Source organism: Clytia hemisphaerica, unplaced genomic scaffold (genome assembly GCF_902728285.1).
Source record: "Clytia hemisphaerica strain Z4C2 unplaced genomic scaffold, Clytia hemisphaerica genome assembly, whole genome shotgun sequence".
Lineage (NCBI taxonomy): Eukaryota > Metazoa > Cnidaria > Hydrozoa > Leptothecata > Clytiidae > Clytia > Clytia hemisphaerica.
Genome location: NW_027103900.1, coordinates 339,718 through 357,375, shown reverse-complemented (window position 1 = coordinate 357,375; position 17,658 = coordinate 339,718). Strand labels below are relative to the sequence as shown.

The 17,658-nt window shown below is 35.3% G+C and overlaps 2 protein-coding genes across 3 annotated transcripts in view; both read right to left on the bottom strand.

Moving 5' to 3' along the window:
* LOC136808796 (rho GTPase-activating protein 23-like) overlaps nucleotides 1-17,658 on the bottom strand; it is a 63,519-nt gene that overhangs the window by 26,583 nt on the left and 19,278 nt on the right. The gene's annotated exons all lie outside the window — the stretch shown is intronic.
* On the bottom strand, nucleotides 10,089-15,015 carry LOC136808752 (uncharacterized). Its single transcript, XM_067065289.1, has 8 exons — nucleotides 14,735-15,015; nucleotides 14,308-14,382; nucleotides 14,036-14,089; nucleotides 11,811-11,873; nucleotides 11,613-11,666; nucleotides 11,112-11,195; nucleotides 10,872-10,949; nucleotides 10,089-10,708 (listed from the first exon to the last, which is right to left on the bottom strand). The coding sequence occupies exons 1-8, from the start codon at nucleotides 14,823-14,825 to the stop codon at nucleotides 10,089-10,091; spliced, it is 1,119 nt and encodes a 372-aa protein (XP_066921390.1). The 5' UTR covers nucleotides 14,826-15,015.

Here is a 17,658-nt window from a genome sequence, read left to right as displayed (position 1 = left end):
GTCATTTATAGTAAAAAAAAATCATTTCAAAACACCAAAAGTTAATTTGAACAGAAAATTTTTTCACTCAAATAAATGGATTCCAGAGAGCAAAATCATAAGACGACGAAAAAAAACTTTATGAAAAACACAGTATGTCGAATGAAATGATCAGAAAAAAGAAATATCCCAGAGTGTCCTTTCCTGACAGCGCACCTTTGAAGTGAAAAAGATTGTTTCTAAATGGTTGTTATACAGTAATAGATTCTCATACCCTTTATAAATACATGTTTTTTTATAAGAACATCCAAAACTTTTGAAGCCTTCGGATGTTCTTAACTTTTTGAGTTTTAAGCCTAAAACGCCTTAACACATCTTATTTTCCCCCATTTTATGAGTATTTCGTCCATTTTCCTAGGAAATTGGATGTTTTTAATTTTTTCTAAATATTTTGGCCATCGAAGCCTTATTTTCTTATATAGTTTGTTCTTATAAAACGTATATTTTGATAAAAACCAGCTTGACATAAATATTGAGTATTATGTCCATTTATTTATCATTAAATACTATATACGGCCAGTGGCTACGTGTAATCAGATAGATTTCAAATTAAACATTTTTCAAATACAGTACCCAGCATTTTTTCGCAGTCCTTTATCAAATTGAGGTAAAGAATAAGAATGTTTACGAATTAACGCCAAAAATTTATTCCATCTCTGTGAAAAGATTTAAGATGCTGAATTATGATAAAGATGGTATTTTTGTGTAATTTACGTTGGAAAGATAGTCAAAAGTGGATTTACAATAGTCAATACCTAAAATATTACAATTTGGTTTCTAAAGTCAGAATAAATCTAAACTTTCGAACCAAGATAGTTGTAAAGATAGTGAAGAGTAGAATATAAATGATAAAAGAGTAAAATTCAATGCAAAAACTTAAAGGGAAACAAACCAATCCAACCTTATTGAAAACTTATTTGCTAAAAATACAAATACCAACCATCATAAAGAAACACACAAAGCAAGGAACAACCAACTACTTAAAGAATATTGAGGAACTTCTTCATTTACTCATCTATTAGCCAAGAGACCTGGTAGCGAGTGAATGATACCACACTTTAATTACAGGTAACTAGCTTTTTAAACGTTTGGAGGTTGGAACAGTTAGATGAACGTAAATTACATTTTCATAAGGAATTACATAAGGCGAAAGTGTAGCATTAATTCAAAATTTTGGATCTCGTAGCCCTTCGAGCGTCTTCCTATATTCTTTACTAGGGGAAGCATCTTGAAGGGGACCTTGAGCCCCTCTTAAAATCTCAAGATTGAGAAATGCTGTGACCCTGAAACTGTGACCAGTGGATTGAATAAAATGACACTTAATCTGGTCTAAAATACTTGATTCAAACTCTTAAATTTGTGAAACGCAGAGATCCCTGAAATAATAATTGCAATATAGTAAAACATATCGGAGGGTTATCTGGCACCCAGATGCAGAAATTTTCATCTAACACGCTAAAGCTCTGAAGGTCGGAAAATTTTTCAACATCTGGAAGGTCCGCCATATCGGAGGGTTATTATCTTCACCCCTACGCGGTGAGACATATCTAGGGTTAAATATAGATCAGTGTCTCTATACTAACACCGACAAAACAAACAGGTGTAGGGGAACAGATTAGAAGGCCACTTATGAAATCCGCTCCAACGGAACCATATCGAATGTACTAATCTGTCAATTTAATTTTAGAATGATGGTAATAATAATAATAAGATGATGATGGTATAATCTTTATAACATATTATTTTGAAAGGACGTATCTCCTAATATTTGCTTATACATAGGCTTTCACAACACCTGCTTACACAATAACTCTCGTGCCGCGCGAGCATAGATTTTGAGTAATTCTAATTTGTCAGGATGTTAGGCGCGCTTCCGTTCTATATCATAAAACACATTATTTGTAACGAAAGTTTTCCCCGATTATTCATGTTGAAGATTTTTTTTGCGAGAAACCAAGAGACTGAAAGGTTTTCTTTTTAGAAACATTGTGAAAATACAGTCAACTTGCACCAATTTGTACATGCGAACTTGCAAATTTGTTTTAATTACTGAGGGATCCAAAATGTTTCAATTTGCTTTGCTTCAAAAGAGCATTCTATGAGAAAACTTTTCTGTGTTACAGTAATCATTAACCATCAAATTAATTAACATTTAATTAATGCTTTGGCTTCTCTTCATTATACCTCTTTATGGGGAAGAAAAAATGTCTAATTGAAACAAGTATGAAACTAGTTGATGAACAAGTGGGAAAGCACCCATAAGAAATTAATATTGCGATGCCCAATTTTTTTGGAAGCCAATGTCTCAAAGACGAAACCAAAAGTACATGGACACCTTTCAACAACCATGTGAAAACCAGGGAAGCAGATTTTTAACTAGTTTCCTTGATCTGGTTTCCGCCAAAAAAAAATCAGCAATGTCCTAAAAGTCCTGTAAAAGCACCAGTGGAGTCTCTTCAACTCAAACCTCTATAACTCGAATGTCTACTTCAGGGCCCGCGCCACGATTGTGAAAGTGAGGGGGCCAACAAAAATATAGTGACTAAGGAGGCGCAACCATGGTTTGCGCCGACGGGGCGGAAAATGTTCGATTCTGACCTGTCTTATTTGGCTAAAACAGCTTCCTTTTTGTTCTGATTTTCTGAAAGAAAACTGTTAAGTTTGTTTTTTTTAAACAAAATAGTATAATTAGACTTATTTAAGTGTCCATCTGTCCCCTCTTAGAAAGGTTCTAACGTTTTTATTGGCACGCGCACAGAAAAGAAAAAGATTATTAGGTGAAGAGAAATTTTTTATTTTGCTTTGCAAAAAAGTGGAGGGGCCATGGCCCCCCCGGCCCCCCGGTGGCGCGGGCCCTGTACTTAACTCAAAAAAGTTTTATGGTCCCCTCAGCTAACAATGCCTCATAAACTTTACTCCATAACACGAAATTTCCTTAATTCGAACAAATTTGTGCTCGAGAATACGAAATTTCTTTAATTCGAACAAATTTGTACTCCATAACTCGAAATTTTCTTAATTCGAACAAAATTTGTACTCCCCCTGCGTGTTCAAGTTATGGAGACTCCGCTGTCTCCATCAAAATGGTGATATCCAACTTATATGATTTATATGATAATCCATCACAATCCAGGGCTGGCGTACAATAATCCAAAACTCCACACATATTGATCATATAGAGCTACCTTCCACTAAAATTACTAATCTATTATATTTTCAACATTTTTTTTTGTGAACTGGAATTAATACCAAGATTAAGGTCATTCTATTTAAAGAAATGATGTAGTCAAAACAACATTATATGCTAAGACTTGATAATGCTAAGAATTTGATAAAATTAGCTGCGACGGAGTCTCCCTTTTGCTAATTATATCCAAATAAGGTGGTCGATACCCTCTATCATCAACTTTTTTGGGTTGAAGGAATTGTAGTACACAACATGAGAATAAATAAATTTTCTCCTAGGTCATGCAACTGACTTAATTTTAGACTTTTCAATTCATCAGGGAAATAAATGGGAGGAGGAAAGATGATCCTACTGCAACAAACAGACCTAGCCACACTTTGATCGCTTTTATCATAAAGTCTTTTGCAATAGCTTTTAATCGTGTTCAATACATTCTCAAGTGCTATTCATGATATGCACCATTGCAATGTATTCGGACATTACATCACGGCTCCAATAGCTGATTGGTTGTAAGTGACGTAAAATCAGTCAATACGTCACTTTCAACCAATCAGCTGTTGGGTCCGTGGAAGACATTGCAATGGTGCATATCATGGATAAAATGTCTATCTCTCCTGAATGTTAAGGCCGGTCTCCACTTGCGCGCGCTTCAATCGCTCTTCTTCGAGCAGAGCTTCCACGCTATTGGTCAAAAGAAAAATGAAGCAACTCCATTGGTGCGATATGACGTAACGATCGCGCGCTTGAAAAAAAAGTTGAAATACATTCAACTTTTTTTCCAAGCGCGCGCTGCGTTTTTATGACGTAATCTTTTCTCCAAGCAAAAACGATTGAAGCCAAAGTTGCGATCACAGCGCGCGCAAGTGGAGACCGGCCTTTAAACCATGCTCATTATTAAACACTGTCGATGAGAGAAAACTTAAAACAAACAACCTTCCCAATGCTAGTCAAACGGAAGTCAAAATTATAAAAAACGAGGTTCACCTAAACCCGCTTAAGACTAGTTCAATTTCCACTGAACAAGAAAAACATTTAGTATGTAAAAAACTCAAAACTCTCGGAGTATTACTTCAAAAAACTGACAAAATGACCAAAATTTCGAAAGCCAGATAATTAACAATCTCACTGCCAAAAAAATTGAATTAAAAAAATAATGATAAAGACACATCGTCCATACACATATAGAAATACAGTAATTAATTTGCTGCTTATCACAAGAGAAACAGAGAAAAAGGTTTTTCTTTCATTGCGTATAATACATTGGTATTATTATGATTATACAGGAAGTAAAAAGATGGGAATATAATAACACAATATTAATGTTGATACACTATGATGACAATTATAATGAGCTTGCAGAAGGCAGTAGAAAAAAAAATCCCCTGTCTGCTATATAACACAAATTTGTTGGTTGGTGTTCTCGAGCTACACGTTTTTTTGCAGACTCAGAAACAGCCAATTTCTTAGGAAAATGGACAAAAATACATGAAAAATGCGAGAAATGGATTCAAGTTATAGTACAAGTTCAATAGTTTTAATACAACTAGAGAAGAGCAAAGGAGAAAATAATCGTCAAAATGCTGAGTGGTTCAAATGAACACCCATAGATATCACGTAGCAAAGAGTAAACTTGAATTAAAAAGACTATAAAGATCACACGGTCCTGCACGGTCGAAGATGATGACAATGACGTCATCAAGTCTGTGTGGATTATGCACCAATGTCCGAATGAAATCAACTTTCTGATTTTTTGGGCTGCACGTTTTATAGCATCCATACAGGGAGTGGACAAAAAATTCTGTGCCAATATCTCGTACAAAAAAGGCAAACTATGTTAAAACCCCAGGAAAGCAAGATTCTGTTAACCTTCAAACAAACTAAAATCATTCCTTTACCCCTTGGAAATTTCAATAATAGGTTCCAAGAAATTTTAAAAACTTGCTACGAACCCTTTTATAACACAAACGACCATATCATTTCACCCCCTGGAAAAAGGAAAAATAGGGAAATGATGCTCTGTCATTCAACCCTTCAGAAGAAACAACTCAAATCAGACTCTTTGGATAAAGGTCCATCAATGTAGTCATTAAACAATACAACAAAAATATCCCCAAAAAGAAAAATTACAGTTGACCACTACAAATTACTGAAATACCATACAATATCATTGATAGGAAGAGAGCGCAAATAAAAATTGTTCACCCAGTGTTCAATAATAAGTACAGTGGTAGAAAGTTTATTACACTTTCATGAAAAGCTTTCACCGGAAATTAAACCAAAACCACAAGGTAATGTAATAATGTTAAAAATAGAAATCTTTTTTTCTTTTTTAGTGTGTCTTAAGGCAGTTGATTTATGACCACTAGCACTGGTAGCTAGTTTTAGTTGATAGGAAAGTGTGGTGTACCTCTCAAATTCAATTTCCAAATCATACTTCAAGCTTTTCTCTCAATAGAAAACAATTAAGTGGAAACACAAATAAGGAATCATTGCCCAGCTTTCACCTTTTCCTGTAGCAAAACAGATCCGACCTGATTCGGCGCATGGCATGCTCATCAACTTTGCCCAAATCCAAAGCAATAAGATGACCTTCTTTTATAGAGATAGAATTAAAAGTTTTGAAAGAACGAAAGTTTATTTTTATTTCACTTGAGATAGATTTTGAAATCGTTGAAAACAAACAAACAGACAAGAGTTGGGACCAGATTATTGAGAAAAGCTCCGAAAGACCCAAAAGCTACAAAAAAGAAACTATTGATAGCAAATTCGTTACTTTTAGACTAGTGAGAATTTCTAGCCCCCCCTTGAAAGTTAGGCCGTAAAACGAGGCTTCGAGGCGATCACACTTAGAATATATTAAGAACATTTTATGATTTTCAGACACTAAAACACCCGATTTTTCAGGACATTAGACTAAAATACTCTCAAAATGCTCAAAATAAGAACATCTTACGTCATTTTATCTTAAGTCCCCGAGAGATTCAAAGATTTTTGACGTTCGTATAAAAAAGAACGTATAGCCTAACCAAATTCTCATAATATTGAAACTGAAATATAATATGAACATAACATAACTCACCCTGTTCGATCCGTAGGCAACAAGATTTGGTGGGCGTACCCAGATTTTATCAATACAGTAAACATCGCTTTTGTATATTCTCTGAATTTTTCTATTTCACGTCAAAAATGACTGAAAATCTTCAGAATTTTGGTCGATTAATGAACACTTTAAATAACAATAAACATTTTCAGTATATCATAGAGTCTGCTAAATTACGTGGGTCGCGTGGGTGTCGTGGGTCCGTGGGTTACGTGGGTCCGTGGGTTCGTGGGTCGCGTGGGTTCGTGGGTTAGAAAAGCGCGTGGGTTCGTGGGTCCGAAATGTACGTGGGTCCGTGGGTTCGTGGGTCAGAATTTTTTCTACGTGGGTTCGTGGGTATTTTTTTTACGTGGGTTCGTGGGTCCAATTTTTTTTTACGTGGGTCGGAATTTTTTTTACGTGGGTCTAATTTGTTTTTACGTGGGTCAAATTTTTTTTACGTGGGTCAAAATGTTTTCTAGAAACATAAGAAGAACAATTTTTTTGCAAGCTCTGTGTGAAGTAAAAAGAATTAGAAATATGCAGGCAGGACTTTTGTAAAGAATGTACATACTGAAACAATCTTTTTTATAATGAAACAAGTGAGATTTAAAACTGATTAGCTTTTTCTTTTAAAAATGAAAACAAAAGAAATATATGAGTACGTTATTCATATTAATAAAAGATTTATACGTTTTCTAATCTCTTTATCACCAGATATTAGGTATATATTTGTATATCGAATATCTATCTATATAATAAGTTTATAAAGAAGTTGCAACATCGACACCGAAACAACGGGTTAACAGTGGCAGTTCCAGTCATAAAAGCGCCCACCGCCTGCGCCCATTGGCTTCTCCTGGCAGTAAACTAACTTATAAAAAGCAACTGATTATCAAGAATAATACTAAAAAACGCCAGTATGATCCTTTTCTTCGTGCAATATATAAGTTTATAAAGAAAATGTACAGTTTTGTTTAAAAATCTCTAAGACATAAATACTTCAGTTTTCTTTTTTTTAGGAGAAAATAATATGTAAAAGAGAAGTAGATTAGTAAGAGAAGTGGGCAATCACTGTAGAGATACCATTACTAAAACGGGGCCTATCCGTAAGTAGAGTTGGTACCACTTCAGTGATCGCGTGATTTCTGATTATCACCTGAAAGGGGAATAGTCTATGGTACTGGCCTATGTGAATTGATTAAAACCTACGCGATTGGGATTGCAAAACAAAAACATGTTTGTCTTGTGATTAAATCTATTCTATGCGCTACGAGTCATGTTTGTTCCAATGCAGGGCCTATCCGCAAAGAGAGCAAACCCATCGTCGCAACACCTAGCATAGAGAATATAAAGAAAATTTAATGTAGGACATATAGACAGCCAAGCTAAAAAAGAAGATTTCCTAAAAATTACTACTATGAGTATACCGTTTTTCAATTGACACACTCGTGCTGTACTTAACGGCTTCAATGGAAATTTAAAAGAAATGACAGTCTTCAAAAAAGATACATTGTCTTTAGAGAACCGTAATAACCCCAGAGACTGAACGTTGTTTTGACGCGTTGAAACAATGTTGTTTCGACATCAGAACGTTATTTGGAGGTTGAAACAGTGTTACATGTTGCAGATACTTTACTTTTATAAGAAACATTGAGTCAGAGATGTTTAAAAATTAAGAACAACATCTTAAGAACGTGAAATTAAGAAAAATAATTTTACTGCAAGGGATTTTTTAACAATAGCTTCCCAGACACACAACATTATTTCAGCATTGTTTCAACGTCCAAATAATGTTCTGATGTGAAAACAACATTGTTTGGACGTTAAAACAACGTTCTGTGCTTGCTATTACGGTTCTCTAATTAAAAACTACACTTTTGCAAAACCGAATGAATCAAATATCAGTATAAAATGAAATGTCTTCAAGTGTGACGCCATCCTCGAATTTAAGTTCACTTGTGTTTCCAGGTGGTCTAATATTTGACCACACTGGAAACTGCAGAACACAGTTCTGTTTTGGACAGAAATAAAATTTTCTCTCAACTGCTTCCGGTCTCTCGTAAATCACCGATAGTGCACCATCCACACGTAATGCCAGTTTACCAACGGTCAGAATCTCCTGACATTGCCGAGCAGAGCATTTAGCTGTTCGTTTAGCTTTTTTGTGGACAGTGAAAGTTTGACCTTGGTTGTAGAGATGGTGGCTCCTTAAAATCTCACCACGATCTCTGTTTGATGATGGTAACCTTTGCGGATTTGCTTTATACTTATCGTCAACCTCAACGTTTGAAAGCAAATTGCAAAGGTCGTCATCACCGATGTGGCGTTCATTGCACATTTCCTCAGAACGAATGATGAATAAAAAAACAAAAATTATGTGTTTACAGGAAACAACCAACCCTTGCTTTTTAAAATCGGGACATGTACATGTAGGTACATTGCATATAGTTACTGTGTAATGTACCCTTCCGGAAGATGTTCCCAATATCTGACACTCGATTTTTTGAGACGATAGCCGAGTTAACTTTTTAACCTTCATCATATCCTCCAACTTTTTTGCAGTTTCAAGTCTATTGTCAAATAACTTTCCAATGTTTCTTCGCTTTTTGGGTGGGTGACAGCCCTCCACCGGCTCACAAGATTTTCGCTTTCCACTACTTCCAGTCTGCTGAACTGTAAAATCCATCAGATCCCGACCAAGTCTTTCAGCATGCCCAATATCTCTTGATGCTTGTTGTTTGTTTCTTGAAGAAATGGACTGACCATATCCACATTCGTGTCCCCCCTTTTCAAGCTCTCCAAGGTTGAGTGCTAAAAGGATACTGTCCCTTATATCAAAATATGCGCATTCAAGAAGGTTGACACCCATACGATCCCGGTGTTTGTACCCTGCATGTACGACTTCGGCGAGGTTACTTTGGGGAGCGCCAAAACTTGTAAATGCTCGAAATACATTCTCCTTTCGATCATCCCACCAAGAGATCCAATCCTTTAGATCTGGAGCACTAGCTTTGGCAAAATCTTTTAGTTTTTTTAATCGCAGCCTCGTAAGCTTCGGCCGTGGCTGATAGCAGCAACTCATTCGCGAGTTTTTTGAATGTTTCACCACCTTGATCCCCTAACTTCTTAACCTTTCTTTCTATTGATTGTTTAAAATGAAATTCACACCCCTTTATTTTGTTCATAAACATCCTCGCCGTAAATTCTACTCAAACCATTGAAGTTTGCCCCAGCCATATCCGTAACCCAGCCTTTTGGATTAAATTTTTGCTCCGTAAGGTTTACTTGTTTAAACGCGTCATTAAAATTTCTCCAGAACAACTGGACGTATGTTTCGTCTTCATGCTTGCAATTCATACTGGCTAGCACTAGTTGTTTGCGTAACATAGGATGGTAGACGCTGGCCGTTAGTGTTACGTAGTTCTTGACGCGTTTATGGTTGCCGTCAAAATGGCAATACTCCTTGCTAAGGAAATGCTCACCAGATGCTTCCATGTTTTTAGCAATCTTCATCTCTAGAGTCGATGTTTTAAAAACCAGTTCATTGTTTTCGTCTATGGTTTTGATGAGCAAAAGGATCTTGTGTGTCGGTGTATGTTTTTAGGTTTCTGACAGCTTCAAAACTTCCTCCGTGAGGCTCCATAACTTTCTTTTGTTTAATTTTCTCGTTTGAAAGATTTTTTACATTTAAAACCTTTCGTGCATTACTTTCCACTTCAGACCAGTTTTTTCTCGCTCTTAAATCCGATAATATACTCATCGTTTGTATTTGCCGAGGTCTTACGTTTGCGTCTCTTTGAACCGCTTCCTGGACGATGGAAGCTGGTCGGTTATGTTGTTGTTTAGCATAGCATAACAAGTGTGTAACCCAATATGGTAGACATATGCTTCGCTGTCTGATCGAAAAGCTGTATATTTTCTTGCTGAGCATGGCGTGTAATCTCCGATTCCTTCACAGTACTCGCAAATATTCTTTCTCTTGAAGCGATTTCTATTTGGATGTTTGAATTCGAGAAAATAGAAACAGTCAGTATTTGGACACGAGTAACCTCCCAAGCAATCTCTATACCTCACAGACTTGAAACCAGCCCATTCAGTTCTAGAGTCCTTTTTCCAATGCCTTCCATCTTTCAATTTGGCACTAAATTCACTTCTCTCTGATGCTATAACCCTATATACCTGCAAACCGTCAATATCTAAAGGAATCTCCTCCACAATCTGTTCCGGCTCATCTGCCCAAATAGTCCGAGGTATCTTTTTCTGTTGTCTGCCACTGCTAATCACCTCAATGCATTCACCCACGTTGTCGATTACTGCAGGGGAATGTAAAGCAGGACCAATGTCGTCTTGGAAACTTTGTTCATCGCTGTCAGAATTGATTAGGATCACAGCTTCATGGTCTATATACGAAAAGAACAAAACTTGAGATAAAATTCCACTGTCACCTTATCGGCGTATAGCATAAAAAGTTCCGAAGTAAAATGGGCCAAAACATAGATATTTTTTTCAAAAAGTGACATTATTTTATAGCTGATTTTTTACTTGAAAATCCCAAATTCTTACCAATAGATTTGCTTTGCTGAGCGGTAAAGGGTTTGAAATTGAAGCTATCGTCAGTGACATAACTATCTGAATCTGTTACTAAAAATATATAGAAATTCGATGGTATCAGTAAGATTCTTGTCTTGTGAATTTATTGTCTAAATTTGACGTTAAATTTCATAGAAAAAATTGAGTAAAACCATTGATATCACATCCACTAATTTTATCTAGACGTCATTTAGAATTTACCCGTCTCAATACCTTGGCCTATAGGGTTGAAAACTTCCTCGTTTGATAGTGCAGAGTAGCGGTTACTTGTTGGCAATTCATTCTCACTTTCCGAATCTATGATTGAATATAATAGTTTTTTGAAATATGATACAAATATATAAATTTCAAATTACAAAGCTTCAGTTTGATGTTTGATGGAGTTGATGCAACGCAAATCTCATCTAGGACTCATCTCAGCCTTCTTTACTGATAAAAAGAAAATTTATAGCCATGTTTAACTACACGCCCCACCAGAAATGTAGAAAACATGATGAAACATAAATTTACGAGAGTCAATTGAAGTGGGCGAATTGAAGTCTTGAAAATTGCGCATTTCGCGGAAGAAATTTTAACGAAACAATGCTATATGATTAAATCTTTTCATCGGACACAGTTATTTGTTTGATAAATCCTCGTCTGTCACCTGTCACCCACAAAAAAAATAAAAAAATGGCTTAACATTTTAGATTAAAATTATTCGATAATATTTACCCGAAATAACCACAACTTCATGTTTATTTCCATTAACGATCTTGTTTTGGTGCTCTAAGAAGTAAAAATAACCGAAACTGAAATTCTTTTTTATGAAATGTGTTTTGGGTCTGACTTCAATTTTGTAGTTATGGCGGTGATGTTAATAAACCATAAAAGGTGACAAAAAATTAAATTGGATAATATTTAATGACATACCTCGCTTGTAGAATCTTGACTTCTTTACTCTTGTTATTTTTTGCCAGACGGTTTCTGATGTCCCTGAACGTGGAAGGAAAAGGATTATAACATTTCCTTTTTCGGAAAGTCATTGTTAAATGTGGTGGTGTGATTTTTAACTTCAGTAGGCTAAACTGTTACTCATATACTTATAGTTGTTTCCACCATCATATATAATATTCTTTCAGTTTTTGTTCATTCAAAAATTTCAAAGATCCAAACATATATTTAAACAAACAAGCTAACGCTCAACGCTTTATTTCCCACGTAAACACAAGGCGGTACCCCAGAAGAGGTTTTGGCGCATAAGATAAGAATAAATTTGACGTCAAACAGAACGGTCGTGCTCTTCGTTTTTTTTTGAAAAAAAATGGCGAAATTTCAATAAAACTTCAAAATAACGAAAATTCAACCAAATTTCACCTAAACATGGCATCACCTGGTAAAATTCGGTTTTCTGACGAAGGTTCAAACGAAACAAATCAATGTACGGAACACAATTGTACGAATGATAACGATAAAATGAGACTCGAATGCCATAAATGTCTACGAACACTGCACTATGCATGCACCGGACTACCGATATATCAATTACAAATGTTTATGACTAAAAATTATCGAAAATATGTATGTATAGACTGCTGTCTCATAGCGAAAGATCTGCACAAAAAAGTCCACGAACAAGCAGAACGAATCCAAAGCCGCACACACAGCCGAAAAGAAATTGAAGCTTGCGAAAGTATCATAAAATTAAAAAACGAAAATGAGAAAAAATTGAGCAACGTGGTCAAGGAACTCCAAACAAGATGTCAAGAATATATCAAAGACAAGAACTGTGTCACCAACCTGATCGAAACTCAATTTTCCGCCTTGGAAACAAAACTGACAACGAAAATAGAAGAAACAATGAATACCAAGTTCCATGGAAAAAATCAAATTTCCAACCAAAAAAGAAGTTTTGCTGAGATCACAAAAACAAATAATCAATTAAACATTCCAAATATTAAAAAGTTACTTCGAAGCGAGAAACTCGAAGACATAATGGAAGAGCAAAGAAAACAATTAAATGATGCCAACATCATAATCCATGGAGTGAATCAGAGTGAAAACGATAGCGAGAAAGATTACGTTAACGAGCTTCTGCAAGATGTTAATATCATGACGCAACCCACCTATGTCTCTCGCATTGGAAAATCACAAGGTGCACGACCAATCAAAGTCATATTTACAGACGCTCATGAAAAATACAAATTTGTAAAGAGGTTGACCGAATTAAAAAATCATCAAAAATACTCCAAGATTAGCATTACGGACGATATGACAAAAATGGAAAGAAACCTAGTAAAAGAATGGAAGAAGAAAGCAGACGAAAGAAATTAAACAGAGTCGCATAATGACTATGTGTGGAGAGTACGAGGAAGTCCACGGGACGGACTTTACCTAAAAAAGTTTTTTAAGCCAAAGTTATTGTAAAACAAGATCAGCGAGAGGCCCTTGTGTGCCTATACCTGTAATTCTTTTATATAATAATAATAATAATAATAAAAAAAAAAAAAAAGACCGACATGATTAAAAGTTATAACAAATTAAAAACATCTGTTCGCGAAAGGCCTAGTAAAAATATAAGGACTCGGGCTTGTTATGGCACGTCCGGAATTACCGCAACTCTTCCGCACCAGTAGCACCATGAAATAGCACCTATCCTAGCATGGTCATTTATATACCAAAAAAGCGTATTTAGTTGCACGTCACAGTGATGGAGTCAAAATTAAAAAAAATTTCCCTGGGAAACTAGCTGACAAATAGGGTTAAGGATGAAAGGAGTTTTGGCAAGAAGAAATATCGATGCAATTTGGCGGAAAAAAGAAAAAATATAAAATTTGGCGAATAAGGAATGTTTGTTTTGTTTACAACTTAGCTTATTATATTTGTCCGAATTAGAAAAATTCCACAGAAAATCGAATCAAATCGAATTTGGCGAGAATTAATTTTGGTGAATCCCCCATATAATTAATTTTGGCGGAAAAAAAATTTGGCAATTTTTCGCCCAATTCGCCATAATTCCTTCTCGCCAATGTTTTCCCCTTCAGTTACGTCAAATTTAATAATGAAAGAAAAAAAGTTGCGGTAATTTTAAGCATTCAAACTCAGACAATGTATCACTATATATGTGTATAAAAACGTGTTATTATTTCTAATTATACCTTGTTCAAAAGTCAAATCGTCCAAATTTGGTTTAACATCTGCTTCTCTAGTTTCTGAAAATAATAAAAAAAAATGTTGTGAGAGCTTATTTAGACATAATTAAGTTAAGGTTTTATAGGGCAAGCTGAGTCTTTGCTGAGAAAAAGTTGATAATTAAGATAATTGCATTGGAAAAATTGGTCTTGAGAAGCAGCCTAGACATACCCAAAGGTTTAACAGACTAAAATAAGCCAAATCCTAAGTTCGTTACAAAGAATTACACCTGTTTTACCTGTTTTGACGAGTCCTTGGTTATGAAAGTTCATCCGGATATCTTCATTGTTACCTTGATTGAATGAAGGAGTTTCTGAAAAATAAATGTTAACAATTAAATCATTAAATAGTGAAGTTATAAACTTGAGTAAATTCAAATGTAAAAAAGGGAAGAATCTAAAATAGGTACTCCGTTTGCATCCTGTTATGTCGGCAATTTTAATCGCCCTGGCGGTCCCAAAAGGTTAAGAACTCGAACAACAATCTTTTGTCTTAATAGTTTAGACTCAATCTTTCCGGACCAATATATTTGTTATGCTTCAAATTCTTTCAAAATGCAAAGCTTTTTTGCGTAGACCGTTTTCACCCTAACTATCGGCAATCCAAATAAAAGTGGGATAGAATTTTTTTCATTTGAAATAAATTCTACAAAAGTGTATACTAACCGATTATTGAAATTGAATTGAAGTGGTCGGAGTGACGAACAACATCGATGTTACACAGCGGCGCTTCATCTCTTGGATGTATGCTTTTCATATTAAAAAGCGTGTATGAGCCATTGTGCAGCTCGAAAATATTGATTGAAAGTCTTAGAGTGTTGCTTATGCTAAATAAAATCAAGTCAATGATATTTGACCCGTAACTTCGCTTGTAAATGTAGTTTTCTAGCTGTCCAACAAAATCATTTTCTTCTTCAATAAACAATGCGTAATGCTCTAAATTCTTTAAAATTTCGTACTTCATTCATCATTTGAAGTAATCCATCGCGCGAAGGTATCACTTTCATCTGTTTCTGCCTCATACAATGAATCACCGCATTGATAATGCAATAACCATCTCCTGGAATTATTGTTTCTTCCACAATTTCCTTCGGGTACTGTTTAACAATAATTCCCCTAAAATTGATTTAACATAAAACCATCATAAGCATTTTTTATCCACGTAATATCTCAAAATCTAGACTTTGAAACATTTTAATATTCTTTTAAAAAAAAGCGTGTAAGAACCTTAAATACCAGCCTCAGCTCCAGGGCCCAAATGATTCACACCGTACAGTGGGTCCGGTGACTGTACTGAAAATATAGGAAATCTTATATCCAGCCACGCGTCCATCAGAAGTGTCAATAGCTTTCGCTGGTCAGATAATCCCCCCCCTATATATTGGGCCGAGAGGATGCTGGACATAGGACAGGAAAAAAACGCCCGTTTTGGTACAATCATAGTCAGAATATATTGGCATTTCTGGGTATTTTAGCATTTTTCAGAATTTAAAGTTCGGGCGAAAAAGGCGATTTCAGCCTTTCCACTTTATTCCATTGGATATTTCGATTTGGGAGGGGTTTGTTGGCTTCCAAGCTATATTCTAAGCCTTGTTGGACCATTTTTGAGCTTTTGGACCCTGAGATCCTAAGCTCCTAAGTCTAATGTTAAAACTCAGAGTTAAAACTCTATATTCCCACCGTAAGTTAAAGCATTTCCAAATCATTTGTGGTTCTAAAAATTTGCTGGGAATTCCCCTTTGTCTCAAATATTATGACCATGATTGTACTTGCCAGTGCTAAAAACAAGTTTTTTGAGAAATGGATCCAAAAAAGTAGATTTAAAGATTTTTGACCTTTGTTAACAACTCTTTCAATACGGCCAGAAAGAGAGAATTTCCGGATTCTAGCAATTGTCAAATGAGAATGTTTGCAGGGAGTTTACTCACTAATAAGACTTGAAACCGTCGTTTTTAATCAAAAGTAAATTCTAAGAAAATGCAGTTTCAAAGCGAGTGAAAATATTTATCAGATGGGTAGACGACAAAAGTTTGACCCACCCCAATATGAACCCCAATGTGGACCCCAAAATGGACCCTCTAGAAAATGGCGGGGAATGCATTTTGGGCAATTCCCGATGCATTAAAAACAAGTTTATTCTGGCTATTTTAGAGCATTTCTTTCACCAGGATATGCCACTTTATCCCGAAATACCGATGTTTTCTCAAGAAATTCCAAAATACCGACCAAAAAAGGTGTCAATTACCGATACCGATTCGTTGTTGGAATACCGAGTACCGATCGATTTTACCCTTTCATCCCGAAATACAAATCAAAAAAAGGATATACCGATAATCCGTACGCCCCCACTAGTAAGGCTGTAGAGAGTGGTTTTAGAGAGAAGAATTTATTTAACAAATAACACTAACAAAACAGTCATTTGACACACTAGACAGTCTGATCTGTAATTTTGAGGATTCCTAGATCCAATTTTTACCATAATGCATTAAAATTACCCAAAATGCATTTCCCGCCATTTTCTAGAGGGTCCATAATGGGGTCCACATTGCACGAGGGTCCAACTTTTGTCGTCTCCCCTATCAGAGGCTATAAGGTGAAAAAAGACGTCATTTCTATAGGAAGGATTTTGGCTGGGGCGGTATCGAAAGAGTTAATACAACTTTTCACCAGCAATTTTTCTAGAGAGCTTAGAATAAGGAAAGATAATTCTTACCTGTTTGTTGTTGCCATGGTTTTGGATGCAAAAAAAGCCAAAAAGCCAAAACAAAATGCCAAGAAAAATATGTGTTAAAAATAAACGAAAATATACGAATCGAAGTGAGATGTAATATTCCGAAGCGATAAAGAAAAACAAATGTGCTCTGTAACGTAGTTGATCAGCGGAGTAAAAAAATACTGTTATGACAAAAAGTGAAACTCAAAAAGCAAAAGATAAATTAGTAAAAATTAGAACGGCAATGTCGCGAAAGAAGATGGCTTTCGCCATACACGTTTTTCGCTAAGAACAAAGTATATAAGAACATTAGGCATCGAGTTCAAAAATAATTAAAAACAGGTTAAGAACATTTGGAGGCTTTGGAGAATCAAGAGTAAAGAAATAAGAACATTTTTCATTTTTGATTATGTACACATGAATTAAAAGACTTTAATTAAGAACATTTTAAGGCTTGAAACCATTAGAAGGCTTCTTCGAATTCTGATTTCCTATAAAAAAAAACGTGTATGGCGTCTCTCTTACATTGCTGAAATATATGCATTCGTGTCATATATTGTTTCACTATACGAACAAATTTCATTTCGCTTTATCTTTTAATAGGCTATTGTTAATTTTATCAAAAAATTGTTTCGGCTTCTCACCTGTTTTTTTTGGCTTCCGCTCATTTTTAAATGAAAAAGAGAAAATCAACCAACAACCAACAACCAATGACAACCAATCAGGCTCTGAGAGAGTGGTTTTAGAATGATGAATCTAATTCATTATTTTGTTGAATAAATGAGCGTGGTTTACAAAAATAAAGAACATAATGGCTTCTTATATGATGTAAAAAATTTAAGAGCATTAGTGTAAGAAAACATTTTATAAGGCTTTG